Below are 16799 nucleotides of genomic sequence, written 5' to 3' on the forward strand. Positions count from 1 at the left end.
TATAAAATTGGAAGAACACAAAATGTTTATTGTGAAAACGAAATATACTTAGTAAAAATGCGTGATATGTTTTATGAAAGTATATTTTTCGTTTGTCTAAGACGTCAGGTCTACACTTCCGCACCATTCCCATCACTCTCCCTTTAAAAGACGTCGGGTTGCTCTGATTGGTTAAGGGCTGCTACTCTTCCTCTTCTGATTGGTCACAACCTCTGCCTTTGTCAGCGGGCATCTGTCCAATCCGAACGTCGCAAAGTTGTTCTGCGGAAGACGGATGCGAGGAAGATGTTTGTAGTCAGATAGCCAAGCGTTTGAGCAAATTTTGACCGTCATGGAGGTTCTCCGGGGCAGAATGAGCTGCAGGGGAGGACTGCTTGGCCTGACTGTAGCCTTCCTGTGCTGCGTGGGCTCCGTGCAGTGTTTTGGGCAGAGCCAAGACAGCGAGTTTACGTTTCTCCTTCCAGCCGGAAGATCCGAGTGTTTCTATCAAACGGCAATAAAGAACGGTACGATGGAGGTCGAATACCAGGTAAATGCTCGGTGGTCAGTGAACACAGTCACTCATTGTCCTCACAAACAGCTACATGCACATCTTTAAGGATTTTACACCAATACCCACTAGTTGAATTAAAGCTTTGTCAATTTCCAGAAGCTGTAATGTGATTAAAATATTTAAAATCGATATTTATCAAACGCAATGTGTATAATTTTTACTCCAAGGAGGACTATACCGTTTACAAAGTGTGTATATTAAACATAGTATAGTGTGTAATGCAGGTTCGTTCATGGAATAGTTTTGAATTCACAAGACGACGAGGGAATTACATAACAATTGCATCTATAAGACATGCTAAGCTAAAAGTAAACATTATCGTGTTTGTTGCCCCAAAATAGTGGAAGTTATATTTGGATGCATTTAATGAATAGAGAGAATAAATAAATGAATAAACAAATCTCATAATTTCCAGTCACAAACTAGAACTTCTCGGCGGTAAATTGTTAATTTCATTGGTGCATAAATACAAACAATTTTTAAAAAAACTTTTCATTTGTGTGAAAGTCCAAATGATTTCTATTATCCAGGATTCCAAACAAAGCTATCAGTATCTGTTAAACTATTAGATACATGTAGTATCCAATACATGTACTCGTTAATGTGAAAGGAGCACGCATTTCTGTTTTGCATAATCCAAAACTTTTCATTTCAAACACCAGGCCACAAAAGGAAATTATTCACTTTTACTACCAAATATGTAGAAAACTCACAACTGTTGAGTATTTTCAGCTTTCCTGCTGTGACCAATATCTCTAATGTTAAAGACAGTTTTAGCTCCACTGCTGTCAGATCTGAGAGGGAGGCGTAAATAAAACTTTTCTCCGTGTTGGTGACGTCACTATAGAAAGAGGAAGTTGAAAAGATTTCACTCGTGCATTTATTTCTCATTTTATTATGTAGTGGTCATTATGTTGCACTGCTTTTCAGTGCAAGTCCTTCTTTTGGAGTATATAGAACTAATTCAATACAACTGACATCTCAAAGCACTGTACTGTATTAAACCCTGCAGTCCGACTGAGACCAGCCCAAATAATAAGGCAATATGATCAAATTCAATTGATTATTTACTGAATGCAAAGGGACAGGGACTTATGTAAAACCCCTGCAGAAGATATAATAATGTTATTGAGTTTTACATTTTCTACACTGCTAAAACACAAACTCGTTCAAAGTATTTTTAGCTTAGTTTTTAGTGCAGATACCTTAGTATACTTGAGATAAGACTAAACAAACTAACGACTAACCTTTCAGCAACATATGGGAGCTTGTTTGTAAGTAAATAATTTTTTAATATTGATTAAAAAATGCTGCTTCAACTGGTCAATTATTTCACGTACAAGACATTTTTCCCATGTTCTAAGGATTTAGTACTTTTTCATCAATTTTAAGAAACTGTTCGCTTAAAACAAGCTCCTGTATTTACTGAAAAGTCACTTGTAAATTTGTTTAGTCTTATTTCAAGCGTGCTAAGATATTTACACTAGAAACGAAACAAAATTCTCTGTAAGATTTTGTGTTGGTTTTTTTTACGGTGTGCCGTCCTTGAATCGTTTTGAAATTGTCACTGTGTTTGTGAATCTACATTTTTAAGAGCTTACTACTGTTGCTTCAGTGTGAATAAAACAGTGGAGTCTTCCTACTCCAGACGGTTGGTTTGTAAACGATGTGTGTGGAGAGCGAACCTTCTGCCAGTAGTTGACATTGTCTGTTTGCTCAGTATCATCTAATAGTTTGTTGAGCGCACGTTGGCCGCGCCTTTCACTGTTTTGGCATTTAGGAAATATAGTTAATAGACGCAGCTGAAAGTGTCATTTCTAAATCAGATTGTGAAACAAATATAACAATTTGTCCCGTTTGCCTCTTTTGACCATACGATCTGCCTGTGGTCCCAGGTGATAGCAGGAGCAGGTATGGATGTGGACTTCACCATCATCTCCCCCCGGGGAGCCCGCCTGATTATCGAGACACGCCGCTCCGACGGAGTCCACGTGTAAGCAGCTTTAAGTTCTTGATCAAGTTTCACATCACCAGCTTTGCCATCTTTTCTTTTTGTTTTCTTTTTAAAAAAAATTTTAAGCTGTTTGTCTGCGTCTCTGTTGTCGCAGGGTGGAGCCCATGGAGGAGGGAGACTACGAGATCTGCTTCGACAACGGCTTCAGCCGCTTCTCGGAGAAGATGGTGTTCTTTGAGATCATCATCGAGGGACAAGGAGGGGACGTGGGAGGAGACGACGAGTTCCCGGGTGTAGAGGAGCCCGACGGGAGCCTGCTGGAATACAAGCTGGATGATATCAGGGTGAGAGAGAAACAGCAGAAGAAGGTCTAGCGCAGTCTTTCTCAACCTTTTTTGGGCCAGCGCCCCCCCTACCCTGTATCCAGGTCCCTCACTGCCCCCCACCAAAGAATTTGCAGGCTACTTTGCACTGACCATTATTTTATCATTAATATTACTATCACTATTGTAGATGTTTTGATTTTCATTAAAAATAATTTCCCAGAGAACAAAAAAGTCATGGGAATAGAAATTATTGTCACAGGTGTCTACGAAAAATGCAATGAACATTCAAGTTAAAATCGGTAGGCCTGACAGCAGCCAATCAGAGTGGAAAAAATATTCTTATTCTGTGCCATTTTCTAGTTATTAAATATTCCACAAAATGACCAAATAAAAGATGTTCAACATTCCAGTTTAAACTTTTAACTATTTGCAAAACGACTGAGCTCTGCAACATTAAACCATGGATAGAACTGTAACTACATTAATCATAACTCTTCTTCTCTTCAGTGTTTGTCAGTTTCCTGTTGCTAGATTTATTTGATCATTTATTGACGCTCACCATCAGTAATCTCATCACCTGCTGCGCCGTCTAATCGTCATGTGTTTCACGTCATGTGTTGATTTTTTCACTGTTCAGCGTCGGATTCTCTGTTTTTATGTCATAATTCACATCTAGTTCGTCGCTCCGTTTTATGTCCCGCTTCTCCTGTTTCAGAGTTTTGTGCAATGTGCTTGTCTTTTTTTTAAGCCCCTAAGGTGCAGGGCGGTCTGGAAGCGTATCGATGGGGAAAAGGCAGACTGACATAAACCTTTTTAAACAACTGAAACAATTTCTGCATTCTGATTATTGAAAATTAAAAGTGCTGTGTTGTTCTATCACCTAAGTTTCATACCGGACCACTTACAGCACCGGTGTTAACGCTATAAAATGTACACCCTCTATCGTGGTATCACCCATGGAGGGATTTCTTTATTTCTTTATTTAAATGGGTTCATTTTTCAGAGGGATACGCAGTGAGGGTATCGTGATTTTAGCTACCAGGAGCAGGAGAGCGGAGCTGCGCCAAGAAGCTAACAGAAGCCAACAAACACTGAATAGAAGAAGAAGAAGAGCTGCCATCGATACAGTTGCAGCCAAGCATGATTTAATGTTACACAGTAGAGTTTTACCAAGTTGCTCAAAGTCTAAACTGGTATTGTTGTGCATTTAAAATGTAACATTTACCTTCGACCAAACGCCCCCCAAAGGCATCCCAGCGCCTTTGTATTTCTTTTATCAAAAGTGAATCTCTTTTCTTTTAATTACAATTGATTTGTAAAAGCAAGAAAAAAAATAAATCATCCAAGAACCAAAAAATACTTTGTGTACACACTACATATACCTCATGTATTGTATCATATCAATATGATATGATATGATATGATACATTAAATCATATTATATCAAATGTTAATTAAGATTAGGACATGGAACAGAAATAAAACCTATAATCAACATGTTATACTGTAAATATACCTATCATCAACATAAAATGCTGAAGAGCGTTTTTGATTTTGTCTGCTGGGTTTGATTTTCTGCTGTTTAATTTCCTCGTCGCCATGCGAGCAAAACTGCAAAAAAAAAAACAGAAAAAGAGAAAAGAGGTGATTTTTGAGCCTAAATTTTGAGCCTAAACAGATGGAGGGTGAACTTGAAAAGGAAAAATACGATCCAAAGTGGGGCATCAGGTCATAGATTGCACTCGGTGAGCAAATAGAAGCATTAATAACTTATTTGGCAGAGCATGACAAATATCAAAATAAGGGAGAAAGAGAAAAACAAATAAAGGGATAGAATACCTGGTGCAGAAGAAAGGAGGCGACCTGTTAAACAGACGGCCTTCGGGGTGATACTGGCTGGAAGGAATAAATGACGCGAAGGGAAAACTGATTGAAACTATACTAATCCTGCACAATTCACTATTTTCACATGTGGCAAAATTAACTGTATGAAGGATGAATGAAATTACATAACAGGTAAAATTATTTWAAAAAAATAAAGTGACATTTAATGGGTTGAAGTTTTTGAAACTCGGCTTAGCTGTAGACAGGTTTAAATTTAAACTTAATAAAACTTGAAAATTGAGGTTTATAGCAGACTTGAACTTTATCATGGACTAATCAATATTTTTCTCTCTTATTATCTTATAAAAGCAGGATTTCTTTTCATTTGAAACTTGGTCACCTTAAATGTCTAAAGAGGGAACAGAATTGGTTAATAAATATGAGTTTGTGTTTGATTCAAAGGGAGATTATGAAACGGCTCCAGATTAAATTACGGTTCATTACATTGGTTACAAAATATTCTTGTCTCAAAGACAATTAATGATTCTAAATCTGACGAGGTAGATTTAGACGAGGTAGCACAGATCATCAGAACACTTGATTTGTAGGCCTATTACRTCACAGCGCTGCGTGTATTCTTGTGATGAGGCATCCTAGGTTGTGATGTCATGTACTGCTTTGTTGTGTAATACGGGGGCGGGATATATAACTCCTGTTGGTAAAATTCTGCCACCTTCCAAGACATTTCTAGAGTAGAGAGTTCAGTTTAATACAACAGTTATAGTTACCGTTATGGATTTTTTGAGAGGAGATTTGCAATATTTAATTAGTAACACTGCCGTCCCTGCAATCGAGGAGTATATTTATAATATTCCGGAGGAGAATTTTAATTTGTTGCACTTGAATGAGAGTCTCACAGAGAGGACCAAAGACCTTTTGGATCACCTGACGGAGATTTTCTCTGCTTTCGTTCGGAACTTACTTGGGAACCTGAAATACGAATATGGCGATATAAAATCCGTATTTGGAAACCAGGTTTCTCAGGCCTTTGCCCAGGCCATGGGGGTCGAGGAGATCATTCAGGGAGAGTGCACCGATGTATTTAACATGCTTTTCTTAAAGCATGTTATATCTGTAGTGAAGTCTCCTATGAATGATTGGAATGAAGACCCCATAGATAAAGACCCCATCGTGGTCCTTAGGCGGAGGTTAGGGTTCAGTTTGTTGGTTCGACCTGTGATCAGTGTCGTCCAACAACTGATACCAGTAAGGCGTCGAATCGAAAAACTGAGGAAGTCCTTTGAGAAGGAGAGAAGGGAGACGATCCAACTTTTTGTTGAGTCGTTGATGCATGAAGGCATCAAGAAATCAAAAACATCTTGGTGTCTTGAGGACCTGAAAGAGGCACAGGAACGCATTGTTGACAACATCTGCGTTAAAATCGAGGGCCAGCYGATCGCCATCCAGCAGAACTGGATTCCAGGCCTGACGAAAAAGGTTTTSAAAGACCTAATGAAGACCTGGGACTGTTCTGCTGGATGGACTCTGGCGTTCATGGAGCATGAGGCAGCTGACGACACCATTGCGTTGTGTCTTTTAAGTGAACTGGAAAAGCGCCAGAAAAAGACGGGCAGTTTTTTTTACAAGATTTTTTTCTGGTGCTGCTAAAATCTTCACCAGGTGAAGATTTTAGCAGCACCAGTGAGGGCCAATACTGTCATATCTCTGTCGATCCTTGCTCCATGAAGCCTCTCTGTGCCTCCATCAGTCCTTTCATCAAGACGCCTCTCTGTGCCTCTGTTGGTCCTGGTTCCAAGAAGCCTCCGTGTGCTGCATCCCAATCTGGGCAAAAAGGTCCCTTAGCCCTCTGCTAAGGGACCTTAGTGAGACCTTAGGCTTCCAGCCACTAGGGCTGGAAGCCTAGTGGGACTGCACTAGGCTTCCAGCTAGTGCAGTCCCAGTGAGCCACAGCCTCCGTGTGTTGATACAAATTGTGATTCATCGATCGGGATTTCCATTCCCAACAGTTGGTAGCAGAGTATGGTTTTGTGTTGACACATGAGCGGATATTGGACTGGCCATTCAGGCGCAGACTTTCCGAAACAGTACTCTGGTGTAGGGCCCACATGAAAGGTAAGGACACTTGTTCCTTAATATACACCATATAAAAAAGTCTTGTAAAAAGACTGCCCGTCTTTTTCTGGCGCTTTTCCAGTTCAGTACTGTTTCTCAGGTCTGTRTAAATTTCAGTTATCAGCCGTTGTCTGTACTGTCTCCCAGGTTTGTCTGCTTGTCACTGAGTTGTCTAAGTTGTCGTTTGTACTGCTTTTGACTGGTCTGTCTAAATGTTTCAAGTTGTTCATAGGAGTAAAGTTACTCAAAGTTAAAAGTTAAGAGTTGAGAGTTTAAAAGTTAAAACTTTATAGAGTTAAAGTAAAAAGGACGATTGGCTTGCTGTGGGAGTTAGCCGCCCCTCCCCCCCTTCTGCCGGACGCGGGGAAGGGAAAGGCTAGGTTTTGTCGGTTTTATCCTCGGGGAGTACTGCCCTCGGAAAAGAACTGGATAGCCAATCTAAGACTTTGCTTGAGAGACGCGAAATGCGGTGAAAGCGGTCCTTCATAGGAAAAAAAGAGATAAGATAAGAGAATAAGATAAAGGTCAATCGCGGTCTGATCCTCTAAAGAGTAATAAGTGAAGTAATAAGTGATAAAAGAGGACAAAAATAGGAGCTGATCCATTTCTGTGTATCTGTCAGCTCTGTGTGTGCTTCTGCCTCTGAGCAGACATTATGTGTTTAATTGTACTCTTTTCTGTTTATTGCCATGTGTTTTAAAACCATGGTCAACATTGGAAAATTATAATCTGTGGGAGGTGTTTGATTTTGTCTGCTGGGTTTGATTTTCTGCTGTTTTGATTTCCTCGGTGAACTTGAAAAGGAAAAATACGATCCAAAGTGGGGCGCCGCATCAGGACATGGATTACGCACGGTGAGCAAATAGAAGCATTAATAACTTATTTGGCAGAGCATGACAAATATCAAAATAAGGAAGAAAAAGAAAAACAAATAAAGGGATAGAATACCTGGTGCAGAAGAAAGGAGGCGACCTGTTAAACAGACGGCCTTCGGGGTGATACTGGCTGGAAGGAATAAATGACGCGAAGGGGAAACTGATTGAAACTATACTAATCCTGCACAATTCACTATTTTCACATGTGGCAAAATTAACTGTATGAAGGATGAATGAAATTACATAACAGGTAAAATTATTTWAAAAAAATAAAGTGACATTTAATGGGTTGAAGTTTTTGAAACTCGGCTTAGCTGTAGACAGGTTTAAATTTAAACTTAATAAAACTTGAAAATTGAGGTTTATAGCAGACTTGAACTTTATCATGAACTAATCAATATTTTTCTCTCTTATTATCTTATCAAAGCAGGATTTCTTTTCATTTGAAACTTGGTCACCTTAAATGTCTAAAGAGGGAACAGAATTGGTAAATAAATATGAGTTTGTGTTTGATTCAAAGGGAGATTATGAAACAGCTCCAGATTAAATTACGGTTCATTACATTGACTTCAAAGTATGTTAGAAAAGGAATAATCACATTTCAGCTTTGGTTTAAAACCAGATAGCATTTATTATGAAACTGTTTTATTTAATTTGACATGTTTTATTTTCTTTTCATTTTTATTAACATTATTGTTGTTTTTATTTTTTCTAATAACAAACTAACTAACTTACTAACTGCTGCTTTCGAAACACATGCGTGTCTTGGTAGAAAGGCACAAATTGGACATGATGAAACTTTTAAAGTGGATATGATAGTAATTGATTATGTAAAAAACAAACTGATTGGACAACAACTGGCTCACAACATTTGTTTGTCTTAAATTTTGATTCAATTGATACAGAAATTCACGTCCAACAAAACATTTGATTTTAAACCCAATGACATCTTACAGTACTGCACAATCTTTGTCTACATGTTTTGCTCCTCTGCCTAAATTGATCAATTTTTCTTTTGTTGGTTCAAAGTAAACATTGACACGGCCTTTTAGGAGAGCAATCCAAATTCTGATCTGAACTCTTTAAAATAATAAAACTTTTGGCCTTTGCAGTACGGTTTTAGTTGGACATTTTAGAAATATGTACAGAAAAAGAGTCTCTGAAAAATATTTCTGTTAACAATAGAAATGTTGTCAGAAATGTTTGTTTTCTATTTACATAAGAAAACAAAAGGGGGAAATGGTAAATGATAAACATAAGGGTAAATGATTAACACAAAACATTTCTGATAAATCTTTACATTTAGAACATCTCATAGTCTACTTTCAACTCTAGACAGAAGATTTGGGAAACTTGTGACACACCCTGTAATATTTTAGTTTAGAGAAAAGTAACAAATGCAAAAGTGCTTTCAAATTTTTTAATTATATCAACAAGGGGTGAAGAAGAAATAGACTCTAAAACAGTGTTTCTCAACCTTTTTTGGGCCAGCGCCCCCCCTAGCCTTTATCCAGGTCCCTCACCGCCCCCCCACCAAAGAATGTGCAGGCTACTTTGCACTGACTATTATTTTATCATTAATATTACTATCACTATTGTAGATGTTTTGATTTTTATGCTTGTTTCTGTATTTATCATCAAAAATAATTTCCCAGAGAACAAAAAAGTCATGGGAATAGAAATTATTTTCACAGGTGTCTATGAAAAATGTAATGAACATTCAAGTTAAAGTTGGTAGGCCTACCAGCAGCCAATCAGAGTGCAAAAATATTCTTATTTTTTTCCATTTTCTAGTTGTTAAATATTACACAAATGAGCAGATAAAAGATGTTCAACATGCCAGTTTAAACTTTGAACTATTTGCAAAATGACTGAGCTCAGCAACATTAAAACATGGATAGAACTGTAACTGCATTAATCATAACTCTTCTTCTCTTCAGTGTTTGTCAGTTTCTGGTGGTCCAGCTCTGTGCTGCCTTCAGGGGAATGGGACATCAGAGTATCATCCATAAAACTTCACCCTCATGGCATTTATTGTGCAAACCAGAGCTTTCAGTGGAAAAACAACTGTTCCAGGTCCTTTTAATACCATACAAATATGAGACAGAAACATGGATTATATCTTTATATAGACCTGTCTATTGATTTATAGATTCATAGTTTTACTGGACAGAAATTACAAAGAACAAATCTGGTTCTTAATCAAATCCTAATGAGTCAAATTAAAAGTGTCATGGAGTCATCAGCCTCATGACATCAACACTCACATGAAAAATAATATTGAAGAAATAAATATATCAAATCTAATTAAAAACAAAAATAAGTGATCAGTTCTTTACTGTTATGGTCTGTAAGATATATTTATTCTCAGTACTAGATGTGGTCTCAACAAACCCATGGCACTTCAACAATATTATTTTACCTTTTATCTGGAAATAGTGTCTGTTTATTCTTGCCATATAGTCTCTGTATTAATTATTGCTCGAAAGGTCTTGCCACACGAGTTTATTCCTCTGTATTTACTTTAGTTTCTTAGTTTATTCTTGCATTTTGTTCTTCATTTTTTCCATTTAGTTTCATTTGATTAGTTTTATCCTCTCTCGGTTTATTGCTATGTCCACTTTAGTTTCTTTCCTGTTGCTACATTTATTTGATCGTTTATTGACCACCAGTAATTTTCACTCATCACCTGCTGCGCCGCCTAATCGTCATGCGTTTCACATCATGTGTTGATTTTTTCACTGTTCAGTGTCGGATTCTCTGTTTTTATGCCATAATTCACTTCTAGTTCGTCGCTCCGTTTTATGTCCCGCTTCTCCTGTTTCAGTTTTGCGCAATGTGCTCCTCTTTTTTTTAACTCCCTATGATGCGCAGCGTTCGGGAAACGCATCGAGGTATCTCTATCGTGCCTCTTTTAACTCTATCGTGGTATCACTCATGGAGGGATTTCTTGATTTCTTTATTTAAATGGGTTCATATTTCAGAGGGATACACAGTGAGGGTATCGTGATTTTAGCTACCAGTAGCAGGAGAACGGAGCTGCGCCAAGAAGCTAACAGAAGCTACAAACACTGAATAGAAGAAGAGCTGCCATCGATACAGTTGCAGCYAAGCATGATTTAATGTTACACAAGACGGTTTTACCAAGTTGCTCAAAGTCTAAACTGGTATTGTTGTGCATTTAAGGTGTAAAGTTTACCTTCGACCAAACGCCCCCCAAATGCATCCCAGCGCCCCCCTTTTGTAAAAATGTCCGCCAGCGCCCCTTGCCGTCCTCTGAACGCCCCCTGGGGGGCGGTACCGCCCACGTTTTGAGAACTGCTAGTCTAGCGTCTAAAATTGCGATGGACGCAACGCGATAGAATGCCAGGTGTTCGTAACGTCAAGAAACAAGACGGTAATAGCGTAAATCCTGTCAAATTGAACTGAAAACCATATGATTTGTTACGAAACGATCCTGAAGGGATAGAAAATATTGACCTCCTGCCAAAGAAGATATCTTGTCTGTTGTCAATGAGGCTCAAGTACAACTCAGATTTAGAAGTTTCAATTTAAAAAAAATGTTTTATGTAGGTAGAGTGAAGTCATTTCTGTTTTGTCATGATATCGCCACAGTATTTGTATAGCTAGTTGAAAATAAAATTGTAATTAAGACTATATAGTCTTGGACACGTTGCATAAGGCGGTAAAAGAAAAACAGGGTTATTAAACCACCACGGAGCGCAGAGTGTGGCACACAGCTGAACTTTGGACTGCAGCTCTAGAAGGAAGGTTTTTTAACAATGATGTCCTCATTGTGGCAGAGGGAAACTACAGAGGCAGCTAGCGAGCCTGCTAGCAATTAATGCTAAGTGAGTAAGCCCTTAAGCTGGATGTTTGCGCGCTTCAGAGTGGTCTGGTTGCTATTTAGACTTGTAATTATAGAGTCAATGCTGCAAACTTTCACATTAAGAGCCTTATACAAAGTGTTTGAACAGCAGTGTGTCTGCATATCCTTGAAAAGCCTTAAAAACATTTAATTCACGCATCTGAAATTATGCCCTCACAATGTCTTACAAAATAGGTTAGCATTAAATGCATTAAGCGCAGATCTTAAATTAGTTAATCCTATGTAGAGATCCTATTCAGATTTCCGCTTTCACACAGGACTGTACTGTTGGATCACAGTTTGAGTCACGCGCAGATATCTTCACTGCATTGTGTGGCTCCAACAGTTAGCTAGATGCTAATATGCGCTCGCTAGCTAGTTAGCTTCTTTTTTTCCAATTAATTTTTTTTTTTTTTACGTCCATCACAGACAAGTGCAGATTTATTTCCAGTTCATCTTTGCCGTTTTCTCACTTCTGTTGTCCTAGTAATTGAAAAATATTTGAATTACTTCCACTACCAAAAGTAACACAAACATTGATGCTGATCTTCAACTGTTAACTGATGAATTTTACATAAAAAATGCAAATTTTTTACCGTTATTTATGTACAGTTCACTCAGATAAGTTAACTTTATATGAGTGTTTTTTTTTAGTTTAGACATGTAAAAAGTTTTGAATTAGCCATAGCATTTTTATTACAGTGTATTCTTGTTGTCTTTCAGTGTAATGCTTTTAGATAGGGAAAATTACAGTTTTGTCATGTCCTCCTCTCTTATTTGATAATGTTATAAACAGTAGGTCAAGCATGTTGGAGGTGGAAAAGGTTATTAAATGATTTGTTTTTACTCCCATTTCTTTACAGATTCGCTGTATTTGACCTTTTTCCGTATAGATTTGTGGAAGCAACGCGTAGAAAAGGCATTGATTTAAATATTACGGCCCCCTCATTAGCAGCACTGTTTCCTGGTAGCAGTTCTCATCTGAAAAGGGCAGTTGTTTTTTTTTTTTTTTTTTTTTGTCATTTAAAAATGGAAATAATGCACGTCTGATGAATTGTTCCTTTGTCAGGAGAAGGAACACGTTTGGCTCGTGAACCGCAAAAAGCCTGAGGAAGTGGGAAATTTAGAAAGACGGACTAACGCAAAGTCGGTTTTTGGTGTTTACGTGAGACCTGCTGACATTTAGGAAAATGTGTCGTGGCCTTCTGGATGTGGTTAGATGGCACCCAGTTTATGCTGAACTATTGTATGTAATCTTTAGCTAATGGGAACGCGCCTCAGCGGCTGACAGGCTTAGGTAGAAAATAAATCATGATCTCAAAGGCATGCTTAGAAAGCCATAAAAAGTTATTGATGCTCAACCTGCTAAAAAATATGACTAATATTACTAGTTTCTAAAGAGTACCTATGTTTGGACTTTGAGTTTATGTTCTTAGAAATGTGTGAGCAGAGTCATTTGTTTGGGGAAGCCCCTCCAGGACTGTTGTTGGCTATCTATTACTTAGAACCTGTAAACATCTACTGTTTTAGGTCATATTTTAGGTCTATACGTGTGTGTGTGTGTGTGTGTGTGTATGTGTGTATATATATGTAGAGAGAGAGAGAGGAATAGATGCCGTCAGTTAATCAAGCAGACTCAAGGTGTTTGTTTGCGCATCCTTAAAAAGACTTAAATTTGTGTATCTAAAATTAAGGCCTTAAAAGCCTTAGTTTCAAAAAGTGATTTGGCCTTTAAAATGTTTATCACAGATCTTAAATGTTGTCTTAACATGATTGTTTAATCTTGTATATTCTGTTTTTTTTTTGTGGGACTTTTCTGTCAGGTTGTGTTTGAGTCACACTCAGATATCTTCATTGCGTTTTGTCTGAGTCGAGATGATGGAGGCCACCGCTAACTCACTGCTAACACATCCCTGGTAGCTAGCAAGCTGTTTTTTTTGTGTGTGTCTATTGCAGATAAGACCAACTTTATCAACTTCACCAGTTGGCGTGACGAAGGCATTTCCATTAAGATATCGGTCTTAAATTGCAGTCATCATGGTCTTAAGTTTGAGTGAAACCTGCAGAAACTTCAGAACCTGCAGTCGAGACTCGTCCTTGGTGTAGCTATTCTTTTTTTTTTTTCAGCATTAGTTTGTGTGACTTACACGCCGTCGCTCTCTGCTTGGTTTCCCCTCAGGAGACCATGGAGTCTCTGCACAAACGCTTGGAGCGAAGCCGGCAGATGCAGACGGTCCTGCGGGCTTTTGAGGCACGGGACCGAAACCTGCTGGAGGACAACCTGTGGAGGGTCTCGTTCTGGTCGTGTGCCAGTGTGCTGGTGATGCTGTGTGTGGCCCTAACCCAGGTGACCGCCGCGCGACCCGTTCATTCACTGCACATTTTAACCAGACGTTACAAAGTATGACGCGTGCTCATCCTCCTTCAATCCGATTTCACTGATTTTGTACATTCAAGTGATGGTCAGTGTGATTTGACATTTACATATTTTTATTCCACTTTATTAGTTGTAATAAAGTGGAGTGTGTGTTTTGCTCTGGATTTTTTGAATATCTTCCAGTACCAGTGTCTTTTCAAAATGAAACTTTATTGGTTTGAGATGGAGCAAATTTGCATTATTACGCAACTAATTAATTTATCATCCATCCGAATATATATATTTATATATAATCATCCATCATTCATCTATATATCTATATATAAATGAAGGAATGAAAATTTGAGCATTTATTTGCTCCAATACAGCAGACTAAGTGCTGTAACTGCAGCCAGTAGTGCATCTATTTAATACTGACCTGAATAAATATTCATTTAACTAAAACATTTATATTTTAATTTACTGACATCATTTTGTACAGATCTTTTTTTTTTTTTTGGCATTTTCTCCAGGAATCTGCTGCACTTATGCTTCAGTAATGTAAAGAGAAATGCTTTTTTGCTGATTTCTGTGCCCGTCGTCTTTCTGCAGGTCTACACCGTTCGCAAACTGTTTGACGACAAGCGGAGAGTCTGCACATAGAGGAAGTGTGCAAGACAGACGAGTAAACGGACTGTGAGCAATAATGACATTTCATTAAATCACAAAGTGCAACCAGAAGGTGAAGAGGTATGACAATGTGGAAGTTGGGTCAATTCATTTTGTTTAGTGCCTTTAATGCCACGTCTGGCCCACAAACCGATAAGGAAATGCGCGTCAAAGCCGTCCTACGCCTCTGAAGCGGGGTGAAGGGGTCGGGATTTTTTGGTGAAGGTAGACGGTTCGCCTAGCTGCCACGTTGCTGGATATTAATGAGAGGATAATAACGTGCAATAGTGTTGACTCTGCAGCTGCGTTTGTTTTAGTTGGTCTCGGAGTTGATTGTGGTGTTTTTCTTTTTAAGGGTCCTGTTTAATGAGTCACATTTTTTTTTTTTTTAGTCTTTTGGCGCGTGTGGGAATTAGGGAAACTTTCACAAACTGACTGCCAATCGCACGTCTGGACAATGTAAACACACCGACTGCGTTTGTGTTTTAAACTTCAATCACGTGGTTTTCTTTCTGTCAGATGACAAAAGTGTCCTTTTTGTTCGTTACAGACGCATTTTATGTTTACATGTCCTGTAAGATGTAACAAATCAGCTTTTGGTGAAAGACGTTCATGACAATAAAAGCATTGTTTTACACTGAAAGAACGCAGAGCTGAGCCGTTTTTGCTTTTCGCCGTATGAAAGTTGGTTATGGTTTCTGATCAGGAAGCTCCGTGAAATGGTTAAGCGACACAAAAATGTTAAACTGTCCAGTTTGGTTTAAGTTAGTAACTTGAATTGATCAGCTGTTCAATCTTTAAACTGTGGATCAGAAACTGGATCGGGTCTCAAGTTTTCTCAGACGTCACTGGAGTTGGGAGGATTCTAGTTTTGAGTCAGAAAAAGGTGGGATTTTATTAATATTCATGGTGCTAATTACTATTAGCAACCTGATAATAGAGGGGGTTTTATGCATTAAAACACATGCAAGGTTGGCACTTTTAATACAAATTTTATTGCAACTTTGCACTAAAAGTGTCATTATTGACTGAATGACAATGACAACAGTTGTAAATATTCATGAAGACTCCGTCATGTTCATGAGGATAATCACCACCAAATAGTTTGACCCCAAAAGTCTGAGYGGTATTTATTTAGCCACGGACAAAGATTTACAGTATATACAGCTCATGTTTACTGTTGATATTACCAGACATACAGAGCAAATCAGGGCTTTTTCCATTCTGTTTAAGAAATTCTTGATACCCGTTATCTTCTTTAACCAAACGATCTTACAACAACAACAAAAAAAAAAGAAAAATTGAGTTCTTCCAGCAGAGTCCTGCTGCTGATTCTTTGTGGCCGGGTCGGAGGTTTCTTCACATGGGGTTCGGACGAGAAGGAGTGTGTGGCGGCCGCCTGTGTGAGAGGATCATGAACACAAACACCTCCGGTTAGATTCTGGCTCTGTTGAAAAGCAAACCACTGGAAAGAAAGCATTCACATCAAGGTCTTCTCTGATGTCTGGGGGGGAAAAAATCATTTCAAATGATCAACATCACTAACGGGATGAACAACCTGCTGGAAGTGTGAGAAATTACCTGAAATGGTTTATAATGAAAGCCAAAACTGGAACTAGGTATCATGATATGGGAACATTCCTGGTGTCATGTCAGGTTTATATAGCAGGAGTTGTGCATCATTTCTGAACAGAACCTGAAGAGTTCACGTTACCTGATGCTGAAGAACGTTTATAAAAATGGCAGCTTCAACAAGATAACCCGGACACACCAGGAAGCAAACAAGGATTCAGGTTGAATTGGTTTTGATGTTGAAATCGTCCCCTTTTATGTGTCCTCTATGTTGCATTGTTTGATTTCATATTGTAATCCTGTTAAGTATCTTTGAGTGATTGTAAAATGCCATGCATTTGAAATGTATTAACATTGTTATTCCAGCTCCGGAGCCACAAGTGGCTCTTTAAACCTCTAACAGTGACTCTTAATACATTTCTAATAAGACCTTTAGTAGTTAGAATAGCTGCACTGAATTTCCAACAAGAGATGCTTTTTAGAGCAATTTCTTGTCTTTAGATTTGAAACTAAGATTTTTTTTTTACACTATCTGACTGAACAAATTATATTATAAAAAGTTGTTTATCTGAATACTAAAACCTAAAAATTGAAATAAAAACGTAGCTCTTTAAAAATGACTCCATATTTCCTCTACTAAAGATTTCTTTTTTCCAGCACCTAAAAAAA

General features: G+C 38.2%; 1 protein-coding gene across 1 annotated transcript; it reads left to right on the forward strand.

Moving 5' to 3' along the window:
• The first annotated feature begins 219 nt into the window (after window positions 1-219).
• On the forward strand, window positions 220-15201 carry tmed1b (transmembrane p24 trafficking protein 1b). Its single transcript, XM_008405359.2, has 5 exons — window positions 220-529; window positions 2449-2546; window positions 2662-2851; window positions 13713-13880; window positions 14502-15201. The coding sequence occupies exons 1-5, from the start codon at window positions 332-334 to the stop codon at window positions 14550-14552; spliced, it is 705 nt and encodes a 234-aa protein (XP_008403581.1). The 5' UTR covers window positions 220-331; the 3' UTR covers window positions 14553-15201.
• The last annotated feature ends 1598 nt before the right edge of the window (window positions 15202-16799 follow it).

The sequence above is a fragment of the Poecilia reticulata genome, linkage group LG1 (genome assembly GCF_000633615.1).
Source record: "Poecilia reticulata strain Guanapo linkage group LG1, Guppy_female_1.0+MT, whole genome shotgun sequence".
NCBI lineage: Eukaryota > Metazoa > Chordata > Actinopteri > Cyprinodontiformes > Poeciliidae > Poecilia > Poecilia reticulata.

Coding starts and splice junctions, on each gene's coding strand:
- tmed1b (XM_008405359.2), top strand. CDS start 332: ATGGAGGTTCTCCGGGGCAGAATGAGCTGCAGGGGAGGACTGCTTGGC. Junction 530..2,448: donor CGATGGAGGTCGAATACCAG/GTAAATGCTCGG, acceptor CTGTGGTCCCAG/GTGATAGCAGGAGCAGGTAT. Junction 2,852..13,712: donor ACAAGCTGGATGATATCAGG/GTGAGAGAGAAA, acceptor GTTTCCCCTCAG/GAGACCATGGAGTCTCTGCA.